This window comes from Rattus rattus, chromosome 1 (assembly GCF_011064425.1).
Source record: "Rattus rattus isolate New Zealand chromosome 1, Rrattus_CSIRO_v1, whole genome shotgun sequence".
NCBI lineage: Eukaryota > Metazoa > Chordata > Mammalia > Rodentia > Muridae > Rattus > Rattus rattus.
Window position 1 is genome coordinate 22,341,229 of NC_046154.1, and position 17,199 is coordinate 22,358,427.

Genomic DNA, 17,199 nt, shown 5'->3' on the forward strand with positions numbered 1-17,199 from the left:
AGATTTATTGTATGCGAGTACATGGTAGCTGTCTTCAGACACACCAGAAGAGGGCACCAGATCTCATTACAGATGGTCATGAGCCACCATGTGGGTGCTGGGAATTGAACTCAGGACTTCTGGAAGAGCAGTCAGTGCTCTTTACCGCTGAGCCATTTTTTTTTTTTTTTTTTTATTTTTTTTTTTTTTTTTTTTTTTTTTTTTTTTTTTTTTGGAGCTGGGGACCGAACCCAGGGCCTTGTGCTTGCTAGGCTTTTTCCCATTATCGTTGATGTTGTTGGGGGCAGCACACTCATGTCAGATAAAGAGTATGGCGGGCAGAGGGCAACATCGTAGACTCAGTTTTCTCCTTCCATCTTTTATGTAGGTTCTGGGGGATTGAACTCAGTGGTTAAGTGGTTTTAACCACTGAGCCATCTCAGTGGCTCAAAACGTTTTTTCTATTTTTTTAGATTGGGTCCTACACAGTAGCCCATATTGGTCTTGTATTTTCACCAATCCCTCCCCCCTCCCCTGTTTCAAAACTCTCAAGTGCTAGGATTCATAGGTGTATATAATGCCATCCAGATGGGGTCCCGGTAAGTTGCCTAGGCTGATCTTGAACTCAGTCCAGCCTAAGTTTGGAAGTCGGAATCCTTTGACGTCAGTCTTTTAAGTAGCTGTGATACAGTCCCACACTGCCAGGCACAGATGAGATAACTGTATCTTTAAGGATAGATTTCAGGACCCACGACAAGGCAAACCGGGGAGTGGGGGTGGGGGTGGGAGAGGGGAGGAGTTAACTTAGTGGTAAGAGCGTTTTCAAACCTGGATGCTGGTAAAAGCTGAAAGAGCCTGTGTGGTAAACACCTGCATCTCCCACTTCCTACCCCACAACACTGGCTGGGGGCCGCACAGCACTGGGAACAGACAGGAAGATCCCCGAGGATTGCTGGTCAACCAGCCAGGGGAATGTGGGGGTGGGGTGGGAATAGGTGAGGGATGTCAGCAAGCTCTCTGTTCAGTGATAGTTCTTTCTCAAGGGAACTAGGTAGAAAGTGACACCTGGTGTCCTTTTCTGATACACACACACATGCACAGACATCACACATATCACACCCACACACACACATACACATACACATGCACACACAAACACACATGCATAGACATCACACATACCACACACACCACACACACACATGCATAGACATTACACATATCACACACACACACCACACACACACACATGCACACACACAAACACACAAACACACACACATAAACATCACACATACCACACACCACACACACACACACACACGCACAGACATTACACATATCGCACACACACACATGCACACACACACACACACACACACATACACACACACACATAGACACACACACAGACACACACACACACACACACACACACACACACACACACATAGACATCATACATACCACACACACACACACACACACACACATGCACACACACACACACACACACACACAGAGACACACATACCACACCACACACACACACACACACACACACACACAGACACACACACACACACACATGCACACATGCACACACACAAACACACACACAAAGACATTACATATATCACACACCACCCACACACACACACATGCACACATGCACACACACATACACACACACATACACACATAGACATCACACACCACACCACACACACACACCACACCATACACACACACCACACAATACACACACACCACAACACACACACAAACACCCACCCCACACACACATGCACAGACATTACACATATCACAACACACCACACACACACACATGCACACATGCACACACACACTTGCACACATGCACACACACATACACACGCACATACACACACGCATAGACATCACACATACCATACACACCACACACACATCCCCATACACACACTCATATACTTACACCAATCAGTAGTGACTGGGCGTGGTGGTCTATGCCTTGAATCTCTGAGCTCGCGAGAGCCTGGTCTCCATGGTGACCAGCAGACTGCACAGTGAGACCCAGATGGATAAGGAAGCAGAGGTGGAGGAAAGGCTTAGGTCTGACACACACAGGTCTTCTGACTGTGCCTCCCTTTGCCTGTGTGATCTTGGGTCTTACATTTTCTCTCTCACCCCCACCTTCCTACTCTCCTCTCAGAGCCAGATCTATTCTGCTGGCCTTGACATTCTGGGGCCTTGCGGATGCCCTGGCTGTTCTCTCTTGTGTCTACAATAAAAACCTTCCCAACCACACCTAGGATGGGTCAGGCCCTCATTGTCATCCAGGTGTTCAAGTCAGAGTTTTTCTATTCATCTGTGTGGCTTTGGGCAAGTCACCGCACCATCGTGACCCTCAGGCCTCCTCCCTCTTCTTCCTCCTCCTCCTCAACCTCTTCCTCCTCTTCTATTTCTTCCCAGCGTCCTCCTTCTTCTAAGTGCTGAGATTACAGGCCTGCTCAGCTCCCAGCTTTTTTTCTTTGTTAGTTTCTTTAAAATTTGTTTATGCTATTTTATGACATGAGTGTGTTTTGTCTTTGTGCTTGTATGTGCTACGTACATGCCTGGTGTTCACGGTGGTCAGAAGGTGGCACCAGATCCCCTGGAACTGGAGTTATAGTCGCCAGATACTGTGTGGGTGCTGGGACCTGAATCTGGTCTATGGAGTGAGTTTCAGGGCAGCCAGGGCTACACAGAGAAACCCTGTCTCAGAGAATAACAAAACAAAACAAACAGCACTGGTTCTTGCAAAGGACCCAGGTTTGGTTCCCAGGATATATATACATAGGGGCCCACAATTACTGTAACTCCAATTTCAAGGTATGCATGTCCCCTTCAGACCTTGGTGGGCACCACGCATACATAGACTACTTGCAGACAAAATACATAAATAAAATGAAGAAATCTTTTTTTTTTTAAGTGTTTGCTGCTCCTGTTGAGGCTCCAAGTTCAGCTCCCAAACTAGGTAGCCCACAACCACCATAACCATAGCTCCAGAGGATCTGACATGATCCTGGATGGCTTGAGGCTGTCCTGGAACTCGCTCTGTAGACCAGGCTGGCCTCGAACTCACAGAGATCTGCCTTCCTTTGCCTCCTACGTGGAGTGCTGGGATTACAGGCGTGTGACATTGTATTTATGTGGGAACCAGAGAACAACCTGAGGAAGTTGTTTCTCACCATGAGGGTACGAGGGAACTGGTCATTGGTCTTGCCAATGAGCAATTTTATCTGTTGAGCCATCTCCCAGGCTCAGGTCCAGGCCTTCATTCTTCTCTGTAACCAATACAGCATCTGATCCGACGCCAAGGGCTGAATTACTCAGGAAAAGCAGAGATGACCTAGATACCTCTCCCGCTTAGGCTGAAGCGCTAAGTCGATTTTTCCCACTCATTAATGAAAACAAGATAAAATCAAGAACATCCTTAAAACACATTTAAAAATTCCCAACATTCCAGAGAGCGTCTAATGCAAGTTCCCTATTTTGGACTTTAAACCTAACCCACTATATTCTTTCCAGAGAGTTTGCCAGGGTGGTCACAGGAGGAGGAGGAAAAGGAGAAGCAGAGGTTGCTCAGGACGCTGTCAGACACCCCCAGTTTTATTCTTCAGTGTCACACTCTGCAGAGGAGGATGGGGAGGTGGGGCCACGTGAAAGCTGAACGCCCTCAGGAGAGAGATTCTTTTGTGTGTGACCTGACCTAGAAACTCTGGGGAAGTTTGAGCAAGTTGTTCCAAGGCAGCCGCCTATGTGAGCCCATCAAAATGACTCACATGAAGGGAGATTCTTTGCTGAGTTCTTGTCGACAAGAAAGATCTTCATTGGGAGGGATTAGGGGGATGTTTGCCCGGAAACCGGGAAAGGGAATAGCACTCGAAATGAAAATAAGAAATACTCAAGTTAATTAAAAAAAAAAAGAAAAGAAAAGAAACATCTTCATTTTCGACGTTGGGGAGAAAATTCTAGAACCCAAATAGTGTTTCTCAAGTTTGTGGGCCTAGTGCTTAACTTCCTGCAGGAGTGCGTGTGTGTGCGCGCGCTCATTCTCCTGCCGGACAGTCAGCTGAGGCTTTGCATATCACAGAGCTAAGTCCTAAATGAGAGCCAGGAACAATGTTTCCCATTCTTGAGGTTCCACAGCAGCCATTGCTGTGTGGAGAATGCGAGGCGCTACTTTTCTTGGTTTGCTCTTGGTTTTTGAGCCGATGTTGCTGTGTTGTTAATTTATTTATTGGATTTTTATTTTATTTCCTGTGTTGAGCCAGGATCTCCTGCGGCCCAGCTTGGTCTTCCTCCACCTGGTGAAGGCTCTGTGTGTGTGTGTGTGTGTGTGTGTGTGTGTGTGTGTGTGTGTGTGTGTGTGTGTCTGTGTGTGTGTGCACGCCAAAGTAGGCATGTGGATTCCGTGGGACAACTTATGGGAGGTGGCTCTCCCTCCACCGTGGATCCCCAGGATCAGCTTCGGCTGTGGAGCTTGGCGGCAAATGCCTTTCCCCACTGAACCGTCTGTTTTAGTCAACTCACTAGTCAGCTGGGATTCAAGCCGAGGATGGAGCCAAACTTTGTGAGTGTTTAGCAAGCACCCCACCAACTCCTCCGTCCCTTCTCTTCCTCCTTTCTTCCTTCCATTTTGGAGACAGGGACTCGAATATCCCAGGCTGGCCTCAAAGCTCACAAGTGGCGGAGGAAGCCTCATCTTCCTGCCTCTGTGTCCCAACCAAATACTGGGTTTGAGTCACTGCTCTGGTTCCACTCTGTATCCCAGGTTAGACTTGAACTCACCATCCTCCTGCCTCTGACTTGAGAGTGTTAGGATCACAGGTGTGTAACACCATACCCAGTCTAGGATTTGTACGGAGTTCACCTTGAAAGGGAAGACAGGTCCGAGATCAAAGGCCTGAGATCATGTAAGTTCATTCGTTCTAAGCATCTGCTCTTGGAGAGTGCAGACTTGAACATGCTCTGATTTGTTACCTATAGCCCATGCCTGCTCAGGTTTCCTGGTCTTCCTTGGCCAACTGATTGCTTTTCACGATAATCATGATGTCACCGTAATCATGACATCACTGTAATCGTGACATCACTATAATCATGACATCATGGTGATTGTGACATCATGGTGATTGTGACATCATGGTGATCATGACATCACTGTGATAATGACATCGCTGTGATCATGACATTACTGTAATCATGACATCATGGTGATGGTGACATCATGGTGATTGTGACATCACGGTGATCGTGACATCATTGTGATAATGACATCACTGTGATCATGACATCACTGTAATCATGACATCATTGTGATTGTGACATCATGGTGATTGTGACATCACGGTGATCGTGATGTCACTGTAACCATGGCGTCACTGTGATCATGACGATGTGTGCCTTACCTTTAGCAGCTGAGCTATCATCCTTCCAGCCACCAGGCAGTGGTGGTGTACACTTTAAAAAAACAAACAAATGGTTTTTGGATTCTTAGTGAATTTCACATCATACACCCCAATCCCACTTATCTCCCCAACCCTTTGTATTTGCCCTCTGTACCCCCTCACCCCCAAAAGAAAATAAAACATAATAATAAAAATGGAATAAAAAAATCTTATCATGGAAGCTACAGTGTGTTGTCACTGTGTGTCCTACAGTGCACTCTTTTGTCCAAACAGCTTTTTTAAAAAAAATTATTTATTATATATAAGGTCACTGTAGCTGTCCTCAGACACACCCACCAGGAGAGGGCCTCAGATCTCATTACAGATGGTTGTGAGCCACCATGTGGTTGTTGGGATTTGAACTCAGGACCTCTAGGAAGAGCCGTCGGTGGTGTTAACCGCTGAGCCATCTCTCCAGCCGCAAACAGCTTTATTTGTAAGATGTCCACTGCAATGAATCATTGATGTGGCTCGAAGTCTCTGACTTCTGCTACTCCATCAATACTGGGTCCTCACCAGGACTCTTCTCAGCTACCCAGTTGTTTACCCTCTGCCGTGAAGGTCCTGCAGCTTTGGATCTGCAGGATTGGCCCCTTCATGCACTCCAGCAATTCATAGATGTAGATGATGGGGTGGGCCGAATCAAAGCCCTAGATCTGGGCTTGGATGTAGGGAGATGGTCAGCCTGCCATCTCCCTACAGATGGTCCACAGCTTTTAATCCCAGCACTCTGGAGGCAGAGGCAGGTGGATCTGAGCTGCAGGCTAGCCTAGTCTACAGAGCAAGTTCCAGGACAGCCAGGGTCCCAGCACTCGCGGTTAATGTCCAGAGTGTTTGTTCCTTGGGTGGGGCTGGGTTTGAAACTAAAACCACGTGCATGTTAGACTAGCAGTATACCACTGACGTATACGTCCCCAGCTCAGACCAGTACATTTGGAGTACACAAAAGACCATGCTCCTGAATTTCGTAAGTGATACCTAGGACAAAACAAGTTAAAGGCAAAGAAAGAGATGATTGGAAAGTTCGAGCTTCTCCCACTGGAATCAGCAAATCACAGCTGGGCTTGGTGGCTTCTGACCCCACTCTGAAGCAGGTGAGTCCTGATGTCCAGGGCAGCCTGGACCACACTGGGAAACCCGCCCCCAGGGGAGCAGAGAGTCACTGCCTGGGACTCAGAGCTGTCGACTCCCTTGTCTGCTGTTCCCAAGAGTGGAAGCCTCACTGGCTGCCATTAGGCCAAAGTGTTGTAATCATCTACGGGAGCAGTGTAACTTTGTTTAATTCCTTGTTTTTCGATAGCAAAAATATAGTCTTTGTCCACGCTGGCAAAATATAGACTCTTTGTCCCGACTTTCGAAGTCTCTCTCAGAACCAGTGCCACGAGGCAGACAACAAACGTTAGCCTGCTTACGTGAGTGGAAAATTCCAGATGTTTGGCGCTCATCAACTGACACATTGGCCCTGGATGATGTTGATTGAAACGAATCAGAGACCTTATTACTGTCAATATTTGGTAGGACACAGAGCTGTCCTGTGGGGCTTCTTGCAAAGAGGCCTCATATGGTATGTGACCTTAAAAAAAAATCTTTAAAGATGAAAATGATTTCAATAATTTCACCGGCTCTTCTTACAGAACCAAGGTCAGAGGAGCAGCCATTACATTACTAACAAGGAAGCCCCCAGAGCTGGGATGTGACTTGAACACTGGTGCTAGGGACTTAAATGGACACATAACTTTTTTTTTTTTTTTTTTTTTTTGGAGCTGGGGACTGAACCCAGGGCCTTAAGCTTGCTAGGCAAGTGCTCTACCACTGAGCCAAATCCCCAACCCATAACTTTTTTTTTCTTTTCTTTTTTTTCCAGAGCTGGCGACCGACCGAACCCAGGGCCTTGCGCTTGCTAGGCAAGCACTCTACCACTGAACCAAATCCCCAACCCCGACACATAACTTTTAAATTAAAAAAAAAAAATTTTTTTTTTTTTGTTTTTCGAGACAGGGTTTCTCCATGTAGCCCTGGCTATTTTGGAACTCCCTCTGTAGACCAGGCTAGCCTCAGACTCAGAGATCTACCTGCCTCTGCCTCCCAAGTGCAGGGATTAAAGGTGTGTACCACCGTGGCCTGGCAACATATATACTTCTTTATTCTCTCTTCTCTCTCTCTCTCTCTCTCTCTCTCTCTGTTATCTCTTCTCTCTTCTCTTCTCTCTTCTCTCTCTCCCCCGTGCGTGTGTGTGTGTGTGTGTGTGTGTGTGTGTGTGTGTGTGTACATTGTCATGTGGGCACACACTCAGGTCTGTATGGATGCTTAAGCTACAGGAAAACACTGAGTATCTTCTTCAGTCACTCTCCATATTGTTTTCGAGAACCCAGAGTTTTCCAATCGGCTAGGCTGGCGAGCCAATGAGCTATGGGAATCCACCTGTCTCTGCTCTCCTTGAATCTAGCCCTGGGGTTCCATCCCTGCATAGCAGAGCCTAGCCTTTTGTATGAGTTCTAGGGATCTGAATTTTAGGTCCTCAGGCCTGTGTCTGAAATATTTAACTGTTTGATCCAGCTCTCTGGTCTCTGGAGACATAGGTTTATAGGAGATGTTTGGTAACGTGTATTAAAAACCTTCCTGTTTACTTTTCTGTTAGGATAAAAACAGGTTGAGTCTCCAGGCAGGTACCTGGAGGAAGGAACTGAAGCAGAGGCTATGGACCCCCTGCCCAGGGGTGGCACTGCTCACAGTGGATTGGGCCCTCCCATTTAACCATTAATAAGAAAAATGCCCAACAGACTTGTCCTCAGACCAATCTGATAACATTTTTTTCAGTTGTGACTCCTCTCCCCAGGTGACCTTAGCTTGTGTCAAGTTGGAAAAAAAAAATTACCAGCACTTAACCTATATGTTTACCTCATGACCTAATAATTTCAAAGCTTGGAATTTAAGGGAAATTTATTTAAGGAAATTTAAATTTATAAGGATATCCAGCTCGACATATAATAGCAAAAAAAAACCCAAAAAAACAACAAAAAAACAAAAAACAAAAAACTGTAAACACTGGCTGACCACAAAATTAATTACATATGGTCATAGCATAAAATTCTACTAATAACCACACGTGTATGTTTGTATATACAAGGAAACATGTTCACAATATATTGATGTTTCCAAAAGCATAAGCTAGGTTGGGCATGGTGGCATACACCTGTAGAGCTAACTGTTGGGAAGCACAAGCAGCAAGACCATGCAAGGACGCTCTCAGCTGCGAAGCCAGTTTGAGACCAGCTAGAGGTGCGCGAGATCCAGTTCAAACACCACCCACGACTACAACCAAGCTAAGCTAAATAATCCTGTTTCGGAAATGCCTTCTCAGGTGTTGTTGATTACTACGCAGGGCTCCATGACAAGGGGCTGCCACAGAGTAAAATCTGTGGCAGAACTAGTGACACACTGGACTCCGCTGGATTGAAACATTCATGGGCCCATCCCCCAGGTATGCGAACGTGGGTGTTAATGGGTAGCTCAGATGGCAATGTTCTTTAAGGTTTTGCTGGCTGAACCCCTCCCTCCCTGAACATCACGAGAGCGGTGGGAGTTTCCCACGGACTTCCTGTGCTTCCTCCGTTTGGTAATTAGAATCAGGTGACTGCCACGGCTGGCAATAGACTCGAAAGTTCTCCGGAATGCGTGAACCTGTAGAAACCAGCCCCAGATGCTTCCTTCCCCAGGAAACAAATGCATGGGGTGAGGAAGTCGGTGTGGGGCTTCGTACCAGTTTGGAAACACTTTGAGAGCCCTGAAGCATAAACCGTACCTCAGGGCCCATTGCTCGCTTCTTAACCTTTCTTTTTTTTGGGGGGGGGGGCAGGCAGTATAGATTCTGTGTTTCTAAACTGAAGCAGGCCGTCAGCTTAGCAGGCCTGCAGACATTCAAACTGACTCTAAATTTGCAACCAAGTTTAAAGAAGAAAGAACAAACTAAGTTTAAGTGGCCAGCTCTGCAAGTCAGTAGACTAGAGATTTGTATAGATGTGACTGTGCCAACCCCCCTGGCCCTCCAGAGTCTAAACTATTAATAGACTCTGGTGTCACTTGCCTTCCGTCTTTCTACTTCTATTTAGATTAGGCAAGAGAATATTTACAAAACAAGCACACACACACACACACACACACACACACACACACACACACTCTCTCTCTCTCTCTCTCCCTCTCCCTCCCCCCCCCCCTCTCTCTCTCTGTGTGTGTGTGTTGGGGCCTGTATGGGATACACGTGCCGGTTGAGGCCGGAAGTTGACATGGACATCCTCCTCCTTGGCTCTTTATTTCTTCATTTATTGTATGTGCATGTGTATGCTGTGATATGTCGTGGATGTCAGAGGAGAAGTTGTAGGAGTCTGTTCTCTCCTCCTACTTCGTAGGTCCCAGAACTCCAGTTGGTAGGGGACTCTAGGGGAGTCTCTAGGGGAGAGAGGCTGGAGTGGCCTGACCTGCTAATGGAGCTCACCAGACTCACCATTTTTGTGATTGTTTTGGACTAACAATCACACTAAGCCTGGCTGGCCCTTAACTCAGAGATTCACCTGCTTCCACCTCCCAAGGGCTGGAGTGAAGAGAATCATTACTATGTCCTTCATTTTGTTTTTTGAGATGTTCCCTAACTGAATTTGGGTTTCACTGGCTATAGATTATGCACCTCCCACAGCAGTTACCAACTTCTGTGAGCCCAGAAGTTCTGAACTCAGATCCTCAAATATATCACAACCAACACCTGACCACTGACTCCAGTCCCTGCCTCTTTTTAATTAATGTATAATTAAAAGATTCTTCTGTGGACAAACCTTCAAGCTGTACCTTCTTAGCAGTGATAGGTTCTAATTCCCTTGCAATGAGCAGGTTGTTCATGTCTGGAGAAAACATGGACAAGCTTCCCCAAATCTCAGCTCCCCTGTCTCACAAATTGGAAAGGGCTTTTCCTCTTTTTGGATCCAGATAAGGCTTCATTTACTTGTGTACTTATGGTGTGGCAGAGGGTCAAGCCCCAAAGCAGGCACTAGATAAAGTTTGGCAAAATGAATGTTTTAAATTAAATATGCACTAGCTATGGTGGTGGATGCCTTTAGTCCCAGGACTAGGGAGGAAGAGGCAGCCAGATCTCTAAGCCTGACTTCAAGACTGGCCAAGGCTCCATGGTGAAACCCGTCTTAAAAACAAACAAAAAAATGCTGGTGCAGTCATTAGCTCTTTGTCCTCGAGCTGAACTGAGATTTGCATCCTCAGGAGGCTTTGTGTCAGCATTTTCCTATCTATTTTGTTTTGTTATTTGAGACTGGGTTTCTCTGTGTAGCCCTGGTTGACCCAAGATGCATTCGGCTGACCTGGGATGCATTCTGGAGAGCAGGCTGCTCTTGAACTCAAGAGGGTAGAGATAGCAGCCATCTTTGGGCCTTACCAAGGAAGTGTTGCCCTCTTTTGGCCTCCCAGGGCACTGCAAGCATACAACATACAAACAAAACAGTCACACAAACAAAAGGGAATCAGGCACGAAATGGGTGATCAGATATCCTGAAGAAGGAATTATTTTTCACATATGGTTCAGAGTTGGGAGTTCTTGTGGGCTGGTAGCTATTAATGAGCTAGAACAGTGCTAAGACATGGTGAAAGCCAGAACCATGCTCTCCCAAGGCAGCCCGTGACCTTGTTGGAGAGAGCAGATTCAGGCAGATGGCAGGACATGGGCTTCATGGCACTCAAAACTTCTGGCAATGTTGGTAACAATGTTCTCTAGGTCAAACACCTTTTAGGTACACAGAAGACACAAACATCGTAGGGTACATGAGCTCTAAGGCTCTTGAATCTCACTGTAGCTTCTCGTTTAGAAGTGTATATTGCATCAATACCTTGGGAAATCAGAATAGCACCTTGCCCTAAAAATTGCCGAGAGAATGAAATGAGATGATGTAAGTCTAGTACAAGATAAGGGGCAGAGAAAGCACTCATGATGCACGTGGGCAGGCTTGCAAAATTCGGGGGGCCTGCTTAATTCTGGATGGCAATGACTGTATAGATGTATATGTGTATATATATATATATTCACGTGTGTGTGTGTGATTTTGCATCACAATTTGGAGCCAATGAAATGCTTTTGTTTCATTGAGATGTGGGGTTTGCTATAAAGTCCAAACTGATCTCAAAATTGAGAGGCTGGGATTACAGGCCTGAATGGGGTAAGACACCTGGCACATTTGCCCCCCAAAATTATTCATAGAAATTAGCGTTCACCTTTGAATGTTGACATTTCATACATACTTTTGCTTTTTTCTTAAAAAAAGCTGATATGTCTCCTTTTCCTGAACCTTGCTGTCATTCTTGAGCTCTATCTTTCTTTTCTCTAGTTTTTCCATTTTCTGAACAAGACCAAAAAAATGTGTAAGGGACCAGCCAGTGCTGTGTATAGAAAAAGCAGGCCCTGATGGTAGTGACTGTCTCAGGTACTGAAGAAAAGTGAAATTAGATCAGAGGGGACGCGAAAAAGGAAGATGGTCATGTGCAGAATGCTTGCCGGGCTCTGGGTGGGGTGACCATGACCCATGGCAGCTTCTGGGGCGGCCCAGTGACTGCAGGACAGAAAGGGGCAGGAACAAAGACAGGGCGCTGCGCAGGGGTCTGGTCAAGGAAGTAAAACACCGGCTCCGCGTCCACAGAGGCCAACAGAAGAGCAGCTGCCCTCGCCAACCCGCGGGGGAGGACCGGCAGCGCGGCTCCCGAAGCTGGGCAGTTATTCCCGACATGCTCCTCCCGCAGGATTTCAAACCACGACAACAGCCATCCCTCACTCCCTCCGGCCCGCCCCAGCAACAGGCGGCGGCCGGCATCTCATTGGCTGCGGCACGCGCTGCTGGGTCCTCATTGGCTGCACAGTCTCCGATCCTCTTCCGCGCTTGCAGCAGCCTCCATTTTGTCGGTAAAGGCAGTAGGAGGTTGGTCCAAGACGAAGTTGTGATCCGGGACTCGCTCGTGGGCTGTTTGGTCCGTGCATCGTTTCTCCCTGGAGAGGGAAGGAGGCTTGGAGGTCGAGAGAGAGCCGCCGCCGCCGCCCGAACTCGAAGTCGGTGAGTGTGGCGGGGTCGGCCATGTTGGCCACCGCGGGCACCATTGTTGGGCCTGGCTGAAGAGGAAGCAAGGCCGGTCGGGCGCGACTTCCCGGGAGCTGAGCCGCCGGCGGGCTGAGGCGGCGAGCTTGCAGGTTCGCTGTGTGGGCGACTGGGAATGTGGACCGTCCGACTTAATAAAATTGGAGGCCTTCTTAGCCTTGTTGAGGGTGTTTGCTAATTTGACTAATTAGAACAGAGAGAAACCATTCACTTTAGAGAGACGTGATGTTTAAAAAAATGTAAGCTTATTATGGTTTCTGAAAAATTATGGTACCACAACCGGAGTCAAGCAAAAGCACGATGCACATTGCTGGGAAAAGAACCTTGGTGTGGAAATAGCAGTGTGGGTTGAAATGAAAGCGTTAAATATGGATGGAACTTTAAAAGCACGGTCCCTAGTTTCCTGGTGTGGCCACAGAAGCGAACGCTTCCTTAGTTTTACTTTAAAACAAGGAGTTGCTAAGTCGTCCCAAAAGTTGAAAGCTGACATTAATGAGGTCAAAGAAAGTCGTGGTTTCTCTCATACATCCATGAAGTTTTGAGGAAGCAGCAACAGCCATTTCTAAAGACTGTCTACGCGATCACTTTGTGGGGTTGTTTTCAAGTAATTATCTTTTCTTTTCTAGCTACGACTTCTCTCAAACTTGTGTGCTGAGGAGACTCGATGTGGGCCTCAGCTCCTAGGCTGAAATCAGCAGATTGGCTCATGAAAACTTGTGTATTGAGACAAAGGAAAGGATCTAGCAGAAAGCAACGTCTCTTATTCTGGGCTTGGCAGCAAGGAAGAGGCCAAGTAGTGGAAATTCTGCAATCTGAAAAGCAGACTGAAAGGTATACTAATGACTCGCATCATAGTGGGGCCACTTATTTTACGATGGAAGCAATTCTGAACTATTAAGGTCAGCGGCCATGCACGGTGCTGGGGCAGTATTACGTGCCTGTAACTCCAGTACTTCTCCTAAGTTTGGGGCAAGACTGCTTCAAGTCGGAGGCCAGTCTGGTACAGGAGGCCTCTCCAGAAACGGGTTCATTTGGGTGTGTGAGGTTATCAGGTTGTACAAAGAATGAATAGGTTGCTTCAATTGTTTTTCTTATTTTGATTTCACAAACTGGTTTTTGGCTCAGGACTTTAGTCTCTTGAGGTAGATGGTTTTGCAGGGGAGCCTGTCTAATCCTACCTTGTCATATTTTCAACTGGAGCTACGGAAACTTCAAAGGGGACTTGTGGAATTTAACTGATGTTTACATGTATTTACAGGTGACAAAGAAGCTGAAGATGGGTGGTGGAGAGAGGTATAACATTCCAGACCCTCAATCTAGAAATGCTAGCAAGAACCAACAACAGCACAATAGACAGAAGACCAAGGATCAGAATTCCCAGATGAAGATTGTTCATAAGAAAAAGGAAAGAGGACATGGGTACAATCCATCGGCAGTGCAAAATGGGGGAAAAACCAAGAGCCTTTCTAACAACTCCAACTGGAATGCTAGCTTATCAAGTCCTAGCTTGCTTTTTAAGTCTCAAGCTAGTCAGAACTATGCTGGAGCCAAATTTAGTGAACCACCATCACCAAGTGTTCTCCCCAAGCCACCAAGCCACTGGGTTCATGTTTCCTTGAACCCTTCAGATAAGGAAACGATGACATTTCAACTTAAAACCTTACTTAAAGTACAGGTATAAAATTAGATTAAGTACTGATTTTAAATTTTTTGATGTTTACACATAGCCAAAAGGTTTGACATTTTGTGAAAAACTAGTAATTTACAAGTATAAGCATTCATTTATGTGCTGTATACACACTATACTGTTATAGTGTCAATGCAATTTAAACAATTTAAATCTAATCAATTCTACTTGGTAGTATTGCTAACTAAATTCAAGTTTAGATTTGAGAAACATTAAATAACCTTAGCTTTTGTATTGTTTGATACTAATATTCATGGGTTGGTACACAATTTCTGAAGAAATCAGGCAGCAAGCAGTTTCATGGTCTAGGGTCACCCAAACTCTCTTGGGCATTTTTTAGGAAATGGCTGAAGTTCCGCTGTGGTCATCGTGTAAAGGGCAGGCGGAGCTCCTTAAATGCAGTGGGTAGGCATTTACCTAGAGATGTATGTACCAAACCCTTTCCAAAAACAGAGAATGCTGGATAACCTTTTTTATACAACAGCATCCCACAAAGCTGCTAAGAAGGGATCCAGCCTCACCTATACAAAGCTTGCTTGAAATAAGGAGTTGTGTTCATGACATTTAAGCCATGTATATACATGTAATAATAAGCTTGTAACATAATGTTTTCTTGGCCTTTATTCTACAAAATAAGACTATTTTTAGTATGAATTTGCTGAATGTATGACCATGAACTGTTTTGAAAAGTCTTATGGCCTAATTTTAAAGGTCTCCAGTTTTTAAAAGGTTGCCCTTATGCTTAAAGTGCCAGTGAATCAATGTAAGTGATATGCTTGTGAACTACACAAAGTCAATCTGTTGTATTAGGTTTCTTATAGCTGAAAAGATTTAAGCTATATGAGATTTTAAACCCAAAGACTCATTTTGACTTTATCAATCCTAGGTAACCCGATTAATGTGCAACCCTTCCATTTATGCAAAAGTTTCTTATATAATTAAACCAAATAGCAAATAAGTTTTCAATCTTTCTAAGCAAGAGCTAATTTGTTTTCTCAGTTAAGTTCAGAGCAGATAGAAGTCCAAATCAAACACTGAGTATCCATCCTAAGGGAAAAGTTAAAAAAATTATGATCTGACTTTGAAAAGTGAAATTGATAAATAAACTTTCTCCCCAGTATATTGTTTTATGTAAGTGATTTATAGCTGTCTACTTGGGATGACTGTGATGCTGCTACTTTGCTGTTTCTTTTAAGACAGGTTTCTCTAGCTTGAATGTCAGATTGACAGTGTGCACAGCCCTGCCCAACTATAATTCCTTTGTGCTAATAGGGAAAAACTTATGCAGATTTATGTAGGAACATGTGAGTTACAGAGCCTCGTTTAGAGCAAGGGCTTTAAGAGTCCTCGTCTCAAAGCCAAAGTGTATTTAGCTTTTGCATACTTGCTTTCTAGTGGCTAGACTTTCCACTCAGGGGCAACTTAAAAACAATCCCACCTTGCAGACTCTGCTTTCTCATGCAACCTGCAGAGAGAACGTATTCTCTCAAAGCTCCAGTGTAACTCTGTGATACAGTCAATGTAAAGTTCTTTTTTTTTTTTCCTTCGTGCCTCTGCTTATACATTTTTAATGTATGCATTAGCATGCAGCATATGCCTGAATTTCTAGTTTGGGACTAAGATGCTTACTGACTTCATTAGACACTAAAGCATAGCTCAAAGAATAAAAAAAGCAGCCATGACTGGCCGCAGGGTGGCACACCTTTAATCCCAGCCTGGTCTACAAAGCAAGTTCCAGGACAGCCAGGGCTATTGACATTTACAGAGAAACCCTGCCTCCCGTTGGAGTGTGGGAAGTACTCAGGCTGAATTAGCCTTCAAATTAGTACAGTTGCATGAGCTTGTATAACGTATGGCAGAACCCACTAGAGAGTAGCTTTCTACGTATTTTGGTGATAGTGTGCTACATGATAGACTGAAGTTACCTTAGATCTATTAAGCTTGAGGATTTCAGATGGTTCTAAACTGCACAGCTTCCCATGCTGTCCCCCATAGGCAATGACTCTTAAGGAATACATCTCTAAAACCTCAGAAACAAATGTCTAGTTGGGTAGTTATACCTGTAAGGTACAACAAAGTCTACAGAAAAAGCAAGATTTTTTTTTGAAAAGTGCCTAGACCAGTTTATTTTACTCTCCAACATTCAAAGAAATGTGATCTGCAAAAACAAAACCTGGATTACAAAGACCTTTTACTTCTTTACAAACTACTTTCTAAAAATTTACATGCCTCAAGTTTTTATCCCCCCCCCACTGCACACAAAAAAGCACCCCCCAACAACAAAAAAACAAGAACTACAGTTTTAACACAGGGTGAATGGTGAACCAGCTTTACAAATACACAAACAATAACTAACAGGATTGGAGGGACAGGAAAAGGGTATCTTGATGAAGCTAGCTAACAGTTGAAGACAAGTCTTTTAACCTCTGATTCCTGGCTATTTTTGAAGTTATTTTTTTTTTTCCTTTTTCCTTTTTTTTCGGAGCTGGGGACCGAACCCAGGGCCTTGCGCTCGCTAGGCAAGCGCTCTACCGCTGAGCTAAATCCCCAACCCCTTGAAGTTAGTTTTTAATCTCAATATTTGTTAAAAAAAAAAAAAAAAAAAAAGGTAATGAAGTACAGCGAAGATCCTGAAGCTTGGAAGCCAGCTCAAGAGTGCTGGAGGTCCAACAGCCTATAATCTTGGAATACACTAAAGTTAGAAGGTATGTATGCAAAAACTCCTGTCCACATGGTGGGTAGTATTCCACAGAAGACAGCTTTCTTATTTGAAAAACAGGATAAGTATTCATCTCCTGGGGTAATTTTTTTTTTTTTTTGGTTCTTTTTTTCGGAGCTGGGGACCGAACCCAGGGCCTTGTGCTTGCTAGGCAAGCGCTCTACCACTGAGCTAAATCCC

At 45.1% G+C, this 17,199-nt stretch overlaps 1 protein-coding gene across 1 annotated transcript; it reads left to right on the forward strand.

Moving 5' to 3' along the window:
• The first annotated feature begins 12,414 nt into the window (after positions 1-12,414).
• On the forward strand, positions 12,415-15,180 carry Pnrc2 (proline rich nuclear receptor coactivator 2). Its single transcript, XM_032896217.1, has 3 exons — positions 12,415-12,571; positions 13,240-13,444; positions 13,872-15,180. The coding sequence occupies exon 3, from the start codon at positions 13,890-13,892 to the stop codon at positions 14,292-14,294; it is 405 nt and encodes a 134-aa protein (XP_032752108.1). The 5' UTR covers positions 12,415-12,571; positions 13,240-13,444; positions 13,872-13,889; the 3' UTR covers positions 14,295-15,180.
• Positions 15,181-17,199: the final 2,019 nt, after the last annotated feature.

Coding starts and splice junctions, on each gene's coding strand:
- Pnrc2 (XM_032896217.1), top strand. CDS start 13,890: ATGGGTGGTGGAGAGAGGTATAACATTCCAGACCCTCAATCTAGAAAT.